This window comes from Caretta caretta, chromosome 1 (assembly GCF_965140235.1).
Source record: "Caretta caretta isolate rCarCar2 chromosome 1, rCarCar1.hap1, whole genome shotgun sequence".
Classification (NCBI taxonomy): Eukaryota; Metazoa; Chordata; order Testudines; family Cheloniidae; genus Caretta; species Caretta caretta.
Window position 1 is genome coordinate 57,077,090 of NC_134206.1, and position 19,121 is coordinate 57,096,210.

The following is a 19,121-nucleotide window of genomic DNA, read 5'->3' on the forward strand; positions in this document are numbered from 1 at the left end:
TGCTTTGAGATGGACACGTCATTTTCACTGAAGTCTACAAAGTGAATTTCACAACTTACTCTATCCTGAACCTGATTTAAGAGAGGCTATAAAAGCTTCGAAAATGTGCAGCACAGCAGGTACACTAAACGGTAATCCCAGCACCCTTACTTTCTATCGTCATGCATTCCCTCACATGAAAGCCTCTCTCAGTTTAACACAGGCCAAGTCTAAAATAATACCAGAATAAACAATTAAAGCTTTTTAAAAGTGTCCAGACTTCTTTCACATTTAATGAAAACGCTCAGGTCATCTGATGACTTTCACTTGCCCGACTCATTCCTAAAATCTTGCGGGAAACCTTATCACATTTCCTGGAGGTCAGACATACAACCAAATTCCATATTATATAATGGTTATTGTTACATGACTAAATTGGAAGTGCATTTTATTTTTATTTTTCTTTAATTCAGACTGGTGAAATTGACCCTTGATGTTCTGACAGCTGCTAATCGCTAGCTCCACCTTTCATTTCATCACAGCCCTTGAATCCCCCTGGCAGGCCAGTTTCTCTCCGTGCCAACACCAGGCCCAATGCAGTTCTGCGTTATACTTCTACTACATGAAGGAGCATACAACCCCACCAAGCTACATGAAGCAATAATGGATGACCCAAAATCTATTTTTATAAGCAAATTTTAGAAATGAATACTCTGTTTAACAGACTGGTATCAAAGGATATGGAATTCTCAGGCAAAGAGATGCCATTAAGGTTAGCCTTAAAAGAACATTGAGGGCTTTTTTTCAAAAAGAAAGGCTCATTAAAAAGTCTGGAACTACAAAGTTAAGATTTCATTTAAAAACAGATATTAAAACATATGGATTTATCTAGTTTAAAGTCATCTACATAACTGGATTTTCTTCAAATCCCAGCAGTACTGCCAGCCCATGCAGCCTTTGCACATTGTTTATAACATGGGAACATTTTGATGAAGTCCTTTTGATAGATATTTTAATAAAAGCTTTAAATAAAGACAAAGTGACATACTAATACTGCCGATATTTTAGATCTAATAATCTCGCTTCATCTATGTACCTCGTGGAGTCAAGGAACTCTGAAGTACATGGCTTTAGCTCAGTACCAACAACTCTATGGTACATAAGTGTGATGCCCTACGACTCTGCAACCCAGGCTTATAAGTAATACAGACCTTTTAGAAGGACTGAATAAGATTACATAGGATTTATGACACTTTACATCATCCAAGAGTTTTACAAAGTTTAACTAATAATCAATATGAGGAATGCATTAGTTCCAATCAACAGAGGAATCAACTCAGTTACACAGAGGATAAGTGACTTGGTAGAGGTCAGAAAGTCAGTCAAGTATCAAAGACAGGACTATAAACTTGATTTCTTGACTCCCAGTCCGATACTTCATCTTCAGAAAAACCTCAACTACTTTAGAAAACAGGCATTTTTGCACAGACACATTCTGTAGGAGCATCCATTGTATGTTCTTTGAAAATTTTGCTTTTGCATTCGATTTCTCAACTATGTTCAAACATCAGAAAGTGCTGGAGAGCTTACATTTCTGGCTTTCTTCATAACAAATCTGTAATACTATCTTCAAAAATTGAGCGAGGACTTCTCCAATGCTTACTGTCAATGCGCTAATGGTTATCAGTCTGGCAATCGCTGAAACATTGATTGGTACTCTCCAGCAAAGGACTAAATTCAGAAATGATGTTTAAGGTGGTACAAGTTGCACTCCTCAAACTCACACCACCTTATGTATCACCTGTGAATTGTAAGGTGCAGTCACGGACAAACATGAGTTATCTTGAGTGAAACTTCAGAGAAAAAACTACCAGATGGTTTGGTTAGTCTTTTGCCCCTATTCCCAAATGGAATGACTGATTTTGCCTATGAGGACCACTATAATCCTCCTCTGGCTTCACCCCGTTCAGGCATAATTCACCTTTTTTAAAGCAACTAACAAGGAGCAAGTCTAAGACTTGCCTACAGAGAAATAGCACTAATTCAGCAATCGGTGTAGCTGTAAACATGCTGAACCCTAGGTGTAGATAAGGGCATGCCAGAGTTTGCACCCACTGAAGTATGGGTAAACTCTGATTAGCGTAAGCAAGGTTAAATCCTGACTAGCTTAACTGATGCAAACCCCAGCTTCCTCTTGTCTACGCTTAAGTGTCAGCATTGGTGCAGGTACACCAACTGCTGAATCAGCATTATTCCTGAGTGTAGACAATGCCTAAATTGATGTAACTTGCTCACTCAGGAGCCAGAAGATAGGAACAGAAGGAGGGGAGGGTCTCACATCTCTTTTCGGTTATTTTACTTGCTATACTCATCTCTTCTGGCCCCTCAGCTTATGAGTTACATCAAAGTAGTCTTCCTTATACTTAGTGGACCATATTCAGAGATGACATATTAGAATGGGTGCAAATTACCTGTTGGTAAAATGTCTTAAGTGTAAGGGAATCTAAGCTGATATAATGTACACATTGGGGGAAGCACAGGTAAATTATGCCAACAAAGCCGCTCTCTAAACTCACCACTGAATTTGGCCTGGACACTTAATCCACTAACTTTTTAAGATGACTTTAATATTAATATATATTCTGCAGTGTTTTTATGTAATATGTACAAAGTTCTTATTGGATTTTTTTTAAACCTACTTGTTCAGGGAATGTTGTTGAAGAGACAGATAAATATAAAAGTCCAAATGTCTCTCTGAATTTCAAATTCTAAGCAATTCCTGGATCCTGTTTTATAACTCTACTACTGTGTTTTGCTCTTTGGCAGATGAACAAATTGGGCTAAACAGCTTTTATTTTAGGTTAAACAGAAATGAACAAAACCAAATGTTTTAAAAGGCAGGATCTTAACATGCTGCTCCTGGGGGAATTCTGTACCACTGCGTAATGCAGAATTTTGCAGAAATTAATGTTTTGCACACAGAATTTCCTTTCCCCCACAGAAATGGGCTCTACTGCTGCTAGCTGCCACTAGGAACCAATGGACTCGGCAGAGACCAGCTTGCACATAGAAGACACTGCTTGGGGGGAGGGAGAGAGAGCTAGAAGGTTCCTGGAAGCTGCAGTTCCCAGCATTCCCTGAGGGAAAGAGAGGGCAGTATGCAGGAAACTCTGTGCAAGCCTGGGACCAAGCATCAGGCTGTTTCTCCGTCTGGATCCCTGGGCTCTGAGGGAGGAAGTGTGTTTGGGCATGGGGGGCCCCCGCAGCTGGGCTCTGGGAGCGGACCGGGCTATCTGGGTTGGGGGGGCCTTGATGCTGGACTCTGGGGAGGAGGGGGTTTGGATGTATTGGCCGTGGGGGGGGCCCCGCAGGTAGGCTTGGGGGCGAGGGGTTGTGGGTGTCTGGCCCCCTGGCTGGGATCCGGAGGGGGGGCAAAGGGGACAGAGAAACAGGAACTGGGTTGTCATAGGGGTTTCTTTAACTCTCTACTCCCGGGGGAATTTTTGTGCATGTCTGAATTGTTACAGATATATTTGCTGACAGGTATTTTGAAATAAATTACCAAAATAATTGTAATTGGCATGATTAACTTGTAGTGTTATTTTGACAAATAAAATTTGCAGAATTGTGCAGAATTTTAAAATATTGTGCACAGAATTTTTAAATTTTTAAATGCCCCCAGGAGTAATGACATGTAAAAAAATAAATATAATCTGTCTAAGTTGTTAATATAAATTATATTTTACATACTATGTGTCCTAGAACTTATTTTAATATGACTACTTTTCCAATATGATCCAGAGTTTTCAAGTTGGTCACTCTTCTTCTCTTATTCCTTAGGCTAATATGAAAGCCCCACATATTCCGTTATGCTTGCTGATGCCCTATGGGTTGATAGCACAGTCTCAATCTGATAATTTGGTAAACAACATTTGCTCAGGAAACATGCCAAGTATCCTGCAGACGAAAAAGTAAACCACAAAATAACGGTTCCTTTCATTATTAAACGATGAAAACAGGCTTTTTCTTTGCTCATGTGATTACTTCAACTGAAGACTTAGAAATTGCACCACTCAGCCTTCCAATTTAACTATTTGGCATTCCACTGATTTCTGTTGCAAGTACTGACAATATCTTGCCATTTCCAATGCTGCATCACAGCGATCAGCCGGGGAAAAGCATGTCACCATTAACTGAAGTGCAAAAGTTTCATATTAAGATTTACTATCAGTCTGAATGATGACTCAGGAGATGGATAATGGAATAACAGAGCTTTTTATTTCTAGCTAACTGTTTTCAATCCAATCTGCCATTAGCAACTAAAAATCATGCTAGGGCTGTTCAATGGTCTCTGTGACATTAATACAATAATAATTCTCAGTACAATGGGACTATTCACATGAGAGAAGTTGTGCATGTGGTTAAGGGTTTGCAGGGTCAGGCCCTAACTTTGTAGCACTCTATTTCACACCGTTTTCAATATAGCAAGCTGCTGTCATGCTGCTTGGGGCTTGACAGATATCAAGATACACATGATTTAGGTGATACACATGCTGGAAATGGCCCACCTGTTGATCACTTTAGATAAGCTATTACCAGCAGGACAGTGGGGTGGGAGGAGGTATTGTTTCATATTCTCTGTGTGTATATAAAGTCTGCTGCCGTTTCCACGGTATACATCTGATGAAGTGAGCTGTAGCTCACGAAAGCTCATGCTCAAATAAATTGGTTAGTCTCTAAGGTGCCACAAGTACTCCTTTTCTTTTTATGATTTAGGTAGAGTTTCAGTTTCACTTCTGAATACTTGCTGACAAGTCCCCTAATTTCAGTTTCCCTTCTCTATCTCGACTGATTCCAAGACATCTGCTTCTTTGCAGAATTAGCCCATCCTCTCCATTAATGTTAAAATAAGGCATAATCAAAGCAAGATGAACTATTCATGTCCAGGTGAAAATAATGCTACTGAATATATAGGGTGGTACATGATATCAACACCCATGTGAGATATTCTAATGCTAAGATTACTCATGTGAGCAGCTACAGGTGTGCCTTAGTGTTTCTAGGATTGGACCCTTTGGATGTACCTACTTTCCAAGAAGAAAAAGTAACAATTAGCTCTTTTGTGCTTCTTGTTGTAACATTAAAACAAATCTTTTCTCTCCATAATTCAATGTTTCCCTGCATAAGATCAGAAACTTGTTACTAACCTACCCCACAAAGGAGTTGCAAGAACTAGAGAGACAAGATAGAGACTCCACAATTAAGGACCAGATCCTGTAAATAATTATTCATCTGAGTAACCCCCTTACCCACATAAGTAGTCCCACTGAAGACCATGGAACTATTATCATGAGTAAGGACTACTCGTATAAGTAAGAGTTATCATGATCAGGCCCTAAAATTGTAACAAACTTTTGTTATAAGCCCCATTTTGCCCACTTAACTTCCTCAAAAAACAGACTATTCTATTGGAAATTTGAAAAGCAAAGTCAAGTTTTGCAAGTATAGCCACAAGAGAATTTACGGAAATTATGACAAAACACTTCTGAAATATGGGACTTCAAAAAATGGTATTCAACTTCTTGTAATTTCTCAAAAACACTTAATCAAAAAACATTACATTTATTATATTCAGTGGTCTTCAATTAGACCTCAACCATAGGACTATTTCTGATTATGTCAGCAGCAAAACCTTGGAGCTGTTTGCTGTGGACTTTTGAAACTCCATATGTGCTTTCAGGTTCTACTGAATTTAATAAACTTTCCTATACATTTGATGAACTTTATAAACTTTGCTGGCAAAGTTGGCAGCTTTGCCAGTGCAGCTGTTCCCACACCAGGAGCACTCTGCTGGTATATTATACCTATACTATACCAGTAAAGCTCCCCTAGTGTACACATAGCCTCTGTAAGGAAACCTGAGTTCCTGGAATTTACAAGCTCTGGCTCCACTTCTGAAAATGCTGATGTGAGAGATTAACATTTTGCACAGAACTGACTGCTCACATGCATAAAGTTAAGTGTGTTAAAATTAATAGGAAAGAAGCATTTGTTGGCAAAGTCAGCTGTTTGAATACAGTACTTAACTTTAAACTGAAGTTTGCATAGATGTCAAAGTAAGAAGTGGCGAAGAGTCCTGTGGCACCTTATAGACTAACAGACGTATTGGAGCATAAGCTTTCGTGGGTGAATACCCACTTCATCGGATGCCTCATCCTATACTGGAATTCAGGAAATCTGGGTTCTATTCCTGGTTTTGTCACTAGGCTGGTAGGTGACCTCACTTCACCTCGCCTGGTACCTCAGTTTTCCCATCTGTAAAATGAGGAGAATGATACTGACCTCTATTGTAAACTGCTTTGAGATCTGCAAATGAAATGCATGATATAAGAGCTAGCAGTTATTATTAGGGCTGTCAAGCGATTAAAAAAGTTAATCACGATTCATTGTGCTGTTAATCAACAATAGAATACCATTTATTTAAAATATTTTTGGATGTTTACTACATTTTCAAATATATTAATTTCAATTACAACAATACAAAGTGTACAGTGCTCACTTTTATATTACAAATATTTGCACTGTAAAAAACAAAATAATTGTATTTTTCAATTCACCTCATACAAGTACCGTAGTGCAATCTCTTTACCATGAAAGTTGAACTTACAAATGTAGAATTATGTAGAAAAAAACCAAACAACTACATTCAAAAATGAAACAATATAAACTTTAAAGCCAACAAGTCCACTCAGTCCTACTTCTTGGTCAGCCAATCACGCAGACAAAGTTGGTTACAATTTGCAGGAGATAGTGCTGCCTGCTTCTTATTTACAACGTCACCTGAAAGTGAGAACAGGCATTTGCATGGCACTGTTGTAGCTGGCATTGCAAGATATTTATGTATAAGATGCGTTAAAAATTCATATGTCCCTTTATGCTTCAACCACCATTCCAGAGGACATGGTTCCATGCTGATGATGGGTTCTGCTTGATAACGATCCAAAGCAGTGCAGACCAACACATGTTCATTTTCATCATCTGTGTCAGATGCCACCAGCAGAAGGTTGATTCTCTTTTTGGTGGTTTGGGTTCTGTAGTTTCTGCATCAGAGTGTTGCACTTTTAAGACTTCTAAAAGCATGCTCCACACCTCATCCCTCTCAGATTTTAGACAGCACTTCAGATTCTTAAACCTTAGGTTGAGAGCTGTAGCTAGTTTTAGAAATCTCACATCGGTACCTTCTTTGTATTTTGTCAAATCTGCTGTGAAAGTGTTCTTAAAACAAACATGTGCTGGGTCATCATCATCCAAGACTGCTATAACATGAAACATATGCAGAATGCAGACAAAACAGAGTAGGAGACATATAATTCTCCCCGCAAGGAGTACAGTCACAAATTTAATTGACCCATTATTTTTTTTAATGAGCATCATCAGCATGTCCTCTGGAATGGCGGCTGAAGCATGGAAGGGGTATACGAATGTTTAGCATATTAGCATGTAAATACCTTGCAACACCAGCTACAAAAGTGCCATGCGAACGCTTGTTCTCACTTTCAGGTGACGTTGTAAATAAGGAGCAGGCAGCAGTATCTCCCGTCAATATAAACAAACTTGTTTGTCTTAGCTATTGGCAGAAGAAGAAGTAGGACCAAGTGGACTTGGCTCTGAAGTTTTACACTTTTGTTTTTGAGTGCAGTTATGTAACCAAAAAAAAAAAAATATCTGCATTTGTAAATTACACTTTCATGATAAAGACATTACACTTCAGTACTTGTATGATGTGAATTGAAATACACTATTTCTTTCATCATTTTTACAGCACATATATTGGTAATCAAAAATAATAATATAAAGTGAGCACTGTGCACTTTGTATTCTGTGTTGTAACTGAAATCAATACTGAAAATGTAGAAAAACATCCAAAAATATTTAGTAAATTTCAATTGGTATTCTATTGTTATTAGTGTGATTAATCGCAATTCATTTTTTGAACCGTGATTCATTTTTTTGAGTTAATCGCATGAGTTAACTGCGATTAATTGATAGCCCTAGTTATTATTACTATCAGCAGCAGCATCTTGTACACTCTGTATCTCAGATCCAAGTGTGGAACAGACAGGGAGGAATCAGCAAATCCAGAAGAAAATAGGGTTGAGAAATGCATCTTTTCTCCGTTTCCTACAGTTTGTGCACATTCTCTCTCACTCAGCCACCTTCATTTAAAAATTAACCAATCTTTTGTTTGGAGATAACTGAAGGTAAGAATCAGATGTACTTGTGGCACCTTAGAAACTAACACATTTATTAGAGCATAAGCTTTCGTGAGCTAGAGCTCACTTCATCGGATGCATACAGTGGAAAATATAGTGGGGAGATTTTATATACACAGAGAACATGAAACAATGGGTGTTACCATACGGTAGCTCACAAAAGCCTATGCTTTAATAAATGTGTTAGTCTCCAAGGTGCCAGAAGTACTCCTTTTCTTTTTACGGATACAGACTAACACGGCTGCTACTCTGAAACCTAAGGATCAGATGACATTTTAAATCCAGACACTGCAAAAAATTAGCAGTAATGCAATTTTACATTTTCAAATCATACTGAATGACAGTTGTGGAGTGGAGGGAAATACAGGCCAGAGATGATTTCAGTTTTTAAGGCCCTCATCTGAAACATTCTTCCATCAGATACAGGGAATTCTGTTTTATCCTATAAGGATGAAGGGTTGAGTAGACCCCACCAGGTTTAGAACTTTGTGTTTCAGAGGGGTCTAAGTGTTTCGAATCTGATGTTTATGTCTCTACGCCATTCCCTTTAGAAAACAGAAGACAGAATAAACTGTGAAGTAAGTAAGGCTCCTTCACGAGAGATCATCAAAAACAGGTGAGATCAAGCACCTGTGAGAGTACTCTAGAAATGATATTTTGCACTTGCACAGCACCTTCTCTCCAAGGATCTCACAGCAATTTACTAATTCTAATGAGTTAAGCCTTATGACATCCCAGTGATGTAGGAAAATATTGAGTATGGACTGAGAAGCAGAATGGTGAACTCTGTAAGACTTTGCTTAAGGTTACACACAGGAAGGTCCGGTAGATGATCCTGCTTCTTAGCAAGACAGGGGTTGGCTGGATATACAGAGAGGTCTTGACTAGGGTGCAAATCAGCCAAGGAAATCTAAGTATTTGATAAGGGAAGATCTCTCTCTTTCTGCAGCATCAGTAGCCTTTGAGATACATCTAGCTCACTCGTGAGAGGGAAGGGGCAGCAGATATAGACCATCAAATCCTGCCTTAAATACGCCTCCTGCCCCCTGCCTTGACTGTAATACAGCTGCAAAGAATTTAACCTTCTACAAAGAGCAGCCCCTCAACCCCGCTGGGTGCTGCTCCCGGAGACTCGATGGGGCACAACAAGGGAAGCTGGTGTGGATCAGGGGGATCAAATCTCACTGCACTGAGATCGTGCCCCTCCTTGCCGAGATGGGGCACGGGGCTCCAGTCTCCCCAGGGGGCAGCTCGTGGGGGCAGGGGGCTCAAGTCTCCCCAGGGGCCCTAGTGGCGGGGGGGCGGCACCTGGGGCGCTGAGGGAGGTCCAATCTCCCCCGGGGGCGCTGGTGGGGAGACGGGGCGCCGGGGCTCCAGCTGCTCCGCGGGGCCCGGGGGAGGGGGGGTTACCTGGTGCAACCAGCACCCACTGGTCGGGGCGCGAGTCCGCCGGGCGCCGCCGCCCGCTACCCAGCATGGTCCGGGTCCCCCGCGCTCTTGGCGCTGCCCGTCTCGGCCTCCGCGTCCGAATAACGGCGGGGCCCGGGCGGGCGCGCGGGGCGGGGGAGCCGCGGGCGCCGCGCCCTCCCGCCAGGGCTGCCCCAGGCCCGGCGCGGGCCCGAGAGCCCGGGGGAAGGCGGGGGCCGCGCGGTCTGCGCGCGGGGATCACAGGGGAGTCCAGTCGCTCGCGCGGCAGCCAGGGAACCCCTGGCTGGGGTTTGCCACGCACCCCCCCTACCAGCGCCGCCAAATGGTACGAGCCCGGGGGAGGCGGGGCCTGACACACTGCAGCGCCTCGCGCTGGCTCCCTCTGCTCGGCCCGAGCTTGGCGCGGCGAGGCCGGGCCCCCTCCCCTGAGCCCTGCGCTCGGTGTGGGGTGCTGCCGGGCCCCGCCTTGAGCTGAGGGACGGACTGACGTCCCCTAGCCCCTCCCCCCGCTCCGCTCCGCTCACCACACACCCGGCCTTCCCGTCCTACCCGCCAGCCCCAGGGGGGTGGCGTTAAATTCGTCTCGCAGGCTGCCGGTGCCCGCTATTGCAGGGGCGCCAGGCCTGCGGCGGGGCCGCACTGTGCTGCCCACCCACAACCCAAAGACCGTTCCCGCCCCAAAGAGCCGGTCCACACCACTGTTACTCGCATCTGTTAAGGCGGGCATTAAATAGCAGCGCAGCGCACGGTGTTTGCCATCCTAGAAACCCAAACAACCAAACAGCGGCAGGTCAAGACAAGGCCAGGACATGCCAAATGGCTACGTTCATCTGATGAAGTGAGCTGTGGCTCAGGAAAGCTCATGCTCAAATAAATTGGTTAGTCTCTAAGGTGCCACAAGTACTCCTTTTCTTGTTACAGAAAACAATTCCCTGATGTTTGGCTATATATATTTATACCCTTAAAATTATGTTAACCTACGTTCATTTTAATTTTCCTTGATTTTTTTTTTAACCTAAGGAGGGACAGGGACATAGGAAAAGCCACGGGCCGTATTACGGCATGTGCTGCAAAGCAGAAATCACTGGAAAGTTCTGCTTATAAACTGATGGCCTGATATGGTTCCACAGTTATTCTCTTTAGGACCTTACAAACTACCCACGCTACCGGATTTGCAGAATTCACCAGCAGAGTTTATAAATCCCGCTGTTTGTGTTTGCCGTGATTATAAAATCCACTGGAGCTGGCTGTGTTTGTTATCTCTGCCAGAGCATCTATATCTCAAACAGAATTGGTTACTGTGTTGAAACCTGTCTACAGCGAAAGTTTTTCATTTGGAAAATATTCTCTGTAAATATTAGCAACAATAATAACTTGGGCCTTGATCCTGGAAAAACGTAAGCCGTGCTCAAGAATATCTAAAGAAACCATATATCCAGTTTTACCAAAGCAATCCTGATATTTTGTATAATGTCCTAGGATCCCAGGACCTTCTTTTGGGGCACTTGAAATGTCCTGGTTTTTCATTTCATCAATGAATATGCTCATTTTTTAAAATGTGTTTGTATCAAAGGTAGAATTTGTTCTGTTTACCAGCAACAGTCTAATGGAAAGCGTTCTTTGTGATGCATAGCGTTTGGAGAGAAAAGTTGAATGAGTGTAAACTCTGTCAAGGCTGTTATTTTGCTCAAAGTCAATGTTAACACTTGTTCAATACTTCATGATAAATTTATTCTCAACACTAAATTACTGCAAGAATTTCCTCTGCTCCAAGAAATATGAGCAACTTGAGTCAGAAGCTGGCTGTAGGGGGCACCAGCACACATGGTTAAGAATGTACTTTTGCCTCTTGCATGAGTGTTTCCACCAACCTAAAAGATATAGCCACAAAAGTGTCCGGTTTTTATTCTGAAAATATGGTTACCTTAGCCTTATCTTCAGGATTTCAGGGGATTTCTCAGACCCCTACCATCCTGAGGAGTGCTTTAAAAATGCAATGCCTTTTGGTGGCCCAGACCTCACAGATGCAGCAGCCAAAAAATTACACTGAATAGAACAGATATGCAAACAGGGAAAGATTAAGAATGAGCTCTCAAAACTGGATACTCTCATAAAAAACCAACCTTCCACACAAACTTCCTCGTGGCTGGACTTTACTTAAACTAGACAAGCCATTTATAACACACACTTTGCTTCTCTACAAAAGAAAAAGGACACTAAACTTTCTAAACTACTACATGCCACAAGGGGCCACAGCAATGGTTCCCTCAACCCACCCAGCAATATGTTAACCTGTCCAACTATACTCTCAGCCCAGCAGAAGAAGCTGTCCTATCTCGGGGCCTCTCCTTCTGCCCCTCCACTCCCACGAACATGATACAGTTCTGTGGTGACCTAGAATCCTATTTTCGACGTCTCCGACTCAAGGAATATTTCCAACACTCCTCTGAATAACATACTAATCCACAGAGACCTTCCTACCAACACTACAAAAAGAAGGATTCTAGGTGGACTCCTCCTGAAGGCCGAGACAGCAGACTGGACTTCTACATAGAGTGCTTCCGTCGACGTGCACGGGCTGAAATTGTGGAAAAGCAGCATCACTTGCTCCACAACCTCAGCCGTGCAGAACACCATGCCATCCACAGCCTCAGAAACAACTCTGACATCATAATCAAAAAGGCTGACAAAGGAGGTGCTGTTGTCATCATGAATAGGTCGGACTATGAACAAGAGGCTACTCGGCAGCTCTCCAACATCACTTTCTACAAGCCATTACCCTCTGATCCCACTGAGGGTTACCAAAAGAAACTACACCATCTGCTCAAGAAACTCCCTGAAAAAGCACAAGATCAAATCCGCACAGACACACCCCTGAAACCCCGACCTGGGATATTCTATCTACTACCCAAGATCCATAAACCTGGAAATCCTGGGTGCCCCATCATCTCAGGCATTGGCACCCTGACAGCAGGATTGTCTGGCTATGTAGACTCCCTCCTCAGGCCCTACGCTACCAGCACTCCCAGCTGTCTTCGAGACACCACTAACTTCCTAAGGAAACTACAATCCATCGGTGATCTTCCTGAAAATACCATCCTGGCCACTATGGATGTAGAAGCCCTCTACACCAACATTCCACACAAAGATGGACTACAAGCCGTCAGGAACACTATCCCCGATAATGTCATGGCAAACCTGGTGGCTGAACTTTGTGACTTTGTCCTCACCCATAACTATTTCACATTTGGAGACAATGTATACCTTCAAATCAGCGGCACTGCTATGGGTACCCGCATGGCCCCACAGTATGCCAACATTTTTATGGCTGACTTAGAACAACGCTTCCTCAGCTCTCATCCCCTAACACCCCTACTCTACTTGCGCTATATTGATGACATCTTCATCATCTGGACCCATGGAAAAGAAGCCCTTGAGGAATTCCACCATGATTTCAACAATTTCCATCCCACCATCAACCTCAGCCTGGACCAGTCCACACAAGAGATCTACTTCCTGGACACTACGGTGCTAATAAGCGATGGTCACATAAACACCACCCTATACCAGAAACCTACTGAACGCTATTCCTACCTACATGCCTCAGCTTTCACCCAGACCACACCACACGATCCATTGTCTACAGCCAAGCTCTATGATACAACTGCATTTGCTCCAACCCCTCAGACAGAGACAAACACCTACAAGATCTCTATCAAGCATTCTTACAACTACAATACCCACCTGCTGAAGTAAAGAAACAGATTGACAGAGCCAGAAGAGTACCCAGAAGTCACCTACTACAGGACAGGCCTAATAAAGAAAATAACAGAACACCACTAGCCGTCACTTTCAGCCCCCAACTAAAACCTCTCCAACGCATTATCAAGGATCTAAAACCTATCCTGAAGGACGACCCATCACTCTCACAAATCTGGGGAGACAGGCCAGTCCTTGCCTACAGACAGCCCCCCAACCTGAAGCAAATACTCACCAGTAACTACATACCACACAACAGAACCACTAACCCAGGAACCTATCCCTGCAACAAAGCCCATTGCCAACTGTGCCCACATATCTATTCAGGGGACACCATCACAGGGCCTAATAACATCAGCCACACTATCAGAGGCTCGTTCACCTGCACATCTACCAATGTGATATATGCCATCATGTGCAAGCAATGCCCCTCTGCCATGTACATTGGTCAAACTGGACAGTCTCTACGTAAAAGAATCAATGAACACAAATCAGATGTCAAGAATTAAAACATTCATAAACCAGTCGGAGAACACTTCAATCTCTCTGATCACGCAATTACAGACATGAAAGTTGCGATATTACAACAGAAAAACTTCAAAACCAGACTCCAGCGAAAGACTGCTGAATTGGAATTCATTTGCAAATTGGATACAATTAACTTAGGCTTGAATAGAGACTGGGAGTGGCTAAGTCATTATGCAAGGTAACCAATTTCCCCTTGCTTTTTCCTCCCCCCCAGACCCCCCCCCACCCTGTTCCTCAGACATTCTTGTTAAACCCTGGATTTGTGCTGGAAATGGCCCACCTTGATTATCATACACATTGTAAGGAGAGTGATCACTTTAGATAAGCTGTTACCAGCAGGAGAGTGGAGTGGGGGGAGAGAAAATCTTTTGAAGTGAAAAACACCCATTTTTTCATGGTCTGTGTGTATAAAAACATCCTCACTGCATTTTCCACTTTTATGCATCTGATGAAGTGAGCTGTAGCTCATGAAAGCTTATGCTCAAATAAATTAGTTAGTCTCTAAGGTGCCACAAGTATTCCTTTTCTTTTTGCGAATACAGACTAACACGGCTGCTACTCTGAGAACAGATATGGACAATTCTTGAGTTTAATTATTGTCTTTATTCTCATAAAGTAAGTGATGCATTATTATTAGTCATTATTATTAGCAGACAACAGCTTCTTGGACACATTTGGCTATCAATGTAGTCACCTACAGAGTGCTCTCTTGCCTTCAACAATTTTTTTGCCTAAAAATCTGGTAAATAGAACCAGTGACCTTAATTTCTACAAACTGAAAGCCTCATACCCCATATGGCTAGCACACACACACACAAAGAATTTATATCCTGCAAATTCTTGGACAGATAAGCTATGAGAGAAGTATCAAATTTGCTGCTCTTCTGTAATGAGGGATCTATAATAGTGCCAGTCAGTAACCCCATTACAAAAGTCTGTATTATAATTATATTATACTTCAAATTTAGAAAAAAATACATTTTTAAGGCATTTTCCACCCATATGACAGAGAAACTCAGGCCCGTAAGGAGGGAATTAAAGGTTATCTTGTAACTCCTGGTGAATATATATTGTTAAAGCAGATTACAAATTCAAATAAATAATTCTATTAATTTTAAAGGAATGTCTTCCAAAGAAATATGAGCTGGGATGCATTTTCTTCCACATCATAGAATGCTGCTCACTGCGGGTGTTGTCCAAAGTTCCACCCACAAGTTTATTGGTGGCGGACACTTAGTAGCAGCTCTTGAGGGCCAGGCACTTTAATAAAAACTCTCCCTGATTCCTAACATTCCTGTGGTCATTCTTCACTTTTCTTCCAAGCTTTCTCTTGTCCATTTTGAGTGGGAGGATGTTGGCATGTCTCAAATTACTCTTCTCGGGCAATTTTTCTCTACAGTAAGAGTTGTGTCACGTGAGAGCAGATAACAGAGACTGTATATAAAAGGCCCACCTGATTACCCCAACCTGCCAGAGGGAGCTAAAGGAAAGTTAATCTTCATTACATTCTCATCACTGAAATTTCTCCCCATTCATGCTGTCATAGTGCAAAGAGCTACTGGTAGGCAAGTCCCAGCCATAATGCTAGTGTTCTGCCCCAAGCCAAATTCCTCCTCCTCAAATTATGTCCAAATATGAGTGAATTGTGATACAGATGAGATATAAATGAAACAGTTTAAAACACCTAAAGAGAATTATTTAAATTACTTTCCTTCAAAACTCTTCTCTTAGTCTTCCCCCAGTGATACTCCGACATCTTTGAGTGTTGTATACCAGGATCAATTTCAACCATAACCTTTGCTCCCCCCCTGGAGTAATGCACATCGAGTCAGACTGCCTGTCATAGTTCCAGGGCTAGCTGCACCCCTGACCCCTGCACCTCTGACCCTCTTTTAATGTACCCTTCAGGTGACTGGCCTCATGATTCTTCCACTCTTAAATGGAGACACGGGTTGACTGCTCCGTGTATACCAACCATTTATCAACCTGTTGGTTTGACTGGGTTTCGGGCACCTGCATTTCAGGAACCTGTGACCAGTGATATCGACCAACAGACTTCTTGAAATACAGCTTTTTTATTAGTGAGTTGGAACAAAGCATTAGAGAAATAAAGATTTTAAAACAACAAACAGCCTATGCTTGTAGTTAGTTTCACTTAATCTTACACATCATTACACACAAAATTAGATCAGCTTTTGTCTTAAGTTACTGGAACAGAGCAGAATCAACTTATATTCTACTAGCAAGTCCCAATCTTCCCTACCTTGCCTCTTTGGGACTCTCAATCTGCTTCCCCCAGTTTGACCAACCCTGTTCAGGCTGGTTACCGTTCTCCCCCTGGAGAGCTGGCTAGAGTCATTAAGGCTACTTGCGCTAGCATAGCCTCTTAATGGCCCTTATGTGTAAGCTGTTTGGTGACTATTAGAAAGGGCCTCCTTCCTCTTTTCCTAAGTGGGATACATCCGTAGAGTGAAATATCCATCCCCATTTATTGTACAGACAACCTTTGTACTGCCAGACCAAGAGACAGAATAATCACCCAAGAGCACCCTTGCATTTGTCCCACTGCCTATGATAGTGCACAGTTCAATTTTATAAATGGATACAAAGGTTTTGCACATGGATGATCAGAACACTTTTTAAAGTTAAATGCAAAGCTGGTCTGAGGCCATCAATAGAATATATTTAGATTAAAAACTATAAATACAGTTAAAACAGACTATTTGAAGATTGAGTGTCTTCTTACTCTGAAACGTCTTGCTTACTATGGACCCAACTGGCAAAATCCACACTGACTTCAGTGGAACAGGTTTAGGGACAGTGTCCTCAGTCCAGGAATCCATGTTTCCAGTGAAACAGTTGATGCAAAAACAAACACCTAAAGTACAACAGGCAAGCAATCCCCTCAAGTTTTAGTGGACTGTGAAACTGTAGCTCTTAAAGGGAAAACACTGAGTCCTGATCTCAGAATTCAGCATGCAAGTGATTTTCACAGTGCACTGTGAGGGAACTGGAGCTGCTTTGTAAAGAATTCCGAAGACTCTGTGTTGACCAGGTTATTGGTTATATGAATATGTTGGTTTAGTAACAGGGGTGTGAAAAATAAATAGGAAGGGAAACAATGACTCACAATAAGCCAACCTTGGTAAACACTTAAGGGTTGTTAGGAGACCTTGCTGGATTAGAAAAGACCTGGGAACATGAGATCAAAAGGACTATGGGACTCAAGAGAGAGGGAGGCAGCAGTTGGGGAGCTGCTCTGGGAAACCAGACTTACATACAGACATCCACTGGAGTGTCTGAAGAAGCTAGGCTTGCCAACATTATCATCGGGAATGGTAAGCTATCGGTAAGATAGACGTGGGGAGTCTGTTTTAAAATCCTTTTTCTCTGATGCTTTGTTCCTACTGTTAAAATAAACAATACATTGGTTCAACAGGACTGTCTCATCACTACACCACTGGTCACAGACTTCTGAACGGAAGAACTGGAGGTGCCAAACCGGGATAAACACGGTTGATGCACAGTGTTGGGAAACTGGGTAATGAATTGTGTTAGTCAAATATACACTAAATACTAAATATACACTAGAGAAATGAATATTATTATAGTATTATAGGAAAATATAAAGAATGTTTTGCTTTTTGTATGTGTTCCTGCTGATGCAGCATTTCAGAAGTTAGCTGAAACATCTTCAGGGTTGTGTTGTGTAAACCATGAAAGCTGGTGTGTGTGTGTGTATGTATGTGTGTTAGTTGTAAAATCTTGATCTGTGGAAATAGGGTGAAACAGAGTGTCATGAAAGAATTGTTAAACTCAGTTGTGCCCTGAACATGCTAACAAGCACATGCCCAAGGCCACCAAAAAACAAAAACAAACAAACAAACAAACTAAAACCTACACAGACCAGTAAGATAGAAACAACTGGAGGGAGCCAGTGGGGTTAAGAACAAAGAATAGATGACAGAAGTAGGCAGATTAAAGTAGGTTTTTAGCAGGATAAGCAAAAATGGGTAAGTTTGCATTAGTTATTGGGATTTTTTTTTACACAAAGAGTTAGAATCATAGAATATCAGGGTTGGAAGGGACCTCAGGAGGTCATCTAGTCCAACCCCCTGCTCAAAGGAGGACCAATCCCCAATTTTTGCCCCATACCCATAAATGGCCCCCTCAAGGATTGAACTCACAACCCTGGGTTTAGCAGGCCAAAGCTCAAACCACTGAGCTATCCCTCCCCCCAAATTTATGTATAAGAATGTTTTAATTGGGGTTTAGAAAGGACATGTGTAGAGATTAGGTAACTGATTAAACTGAGTCTGCCTGAAGTTGCAGAACAGGAGGTAAAAATAGGTGATTGGTAATAGGAAAGTGGTGAAGAAGACACAGGAAAGAACAGAGATTTGAAAAGAGTCATTTGAAAAGTTTCTTGCCTTATCTGTGTTTGCTTGTACATATAATTCACAGGTGGTAATACCATTGTCTTAAAACATACAAAATAAAGCCTGAGCCTAAATTGGAGTGGATCTTGTTTGCAGCATGGGTCTTTGAAGTCTTTAAACCATGATTTGACAACTTCAGTAACTCAATCAGAGGTTAGGGGTCTATTACAGAAGTGGCTGGGAGGGAGGGGGTGGTTCTATGGCTTGTAATATGCAGGAGGTCAGACTAGAATCTGATCATTATGGTCCCTTCTGACCTTAAAATCTGATTCTATGAGTCAGCCAACAACAAGATACTCTAGCCTATGGCCTGGTCTAGGAGGGGGAGAACTGTAGAATTCCATCCCAGGAAAGCCAAAGTTCTGAGGCCTGAAACCTGATGGGGTACATTCAGAGAAACCAGAGGTGCATTGTGACCTTGACATGCATCTTTAAGAAACTGTCATTCCACTCTTTAACCTAATGTTTTTATCTTTATTACAAATTAAATTTTCTTTCAACCAAAGGAGCCAGATTATGCTGCCTTTACTCGTATTGAGTAGCACCTTATTCCAGTTAGTCCCATTGGAATGCCACTTGGATGGCAGCATCTGGCCCATAGTAATCAGTATTCCTTTTTAAATGCTATGTATTTATGTCTTTTCTTCAGTTACTGACTTTCAAATGTTAACTCTTAATTCAGAATGGTATTTGTATTTAGGGTGACCAGATGTCC

General features: G+C 42.1%; 1 protein-coding gene across 1 annotated transcript in view; it reads right to left on the reverse strand.

The window, feature by feature from the left end:
* Nucleotides 1–16,810, reverse strand: part of RNASEH2B (ribonuclease H2 subunit B) — a 52,819-nt gene extending 36,009 nt beyond the window's left edge. The window contains exons 1-3 of the mRNA XM_075126249.1: nt 16,733–16,810; nt 10,230–10,440; nt 9,663–10,145 (exon numbers count right to left, since the gene is read on the reverse strand). Coding sequence (XP_074982350.1) covers nt 9,663–10,145; nt 10,230–10,440; nt 16,733–16,810 — 772 coding nt within the window. The remainder of the gene's footprint in view (nt 1–9,662; nt 10,146–10,229; nt 10,441–16,732) is intronic.
* Between the last annotated feature and the right edge of the window lie 2,311 nt (nt 16,811–19,121).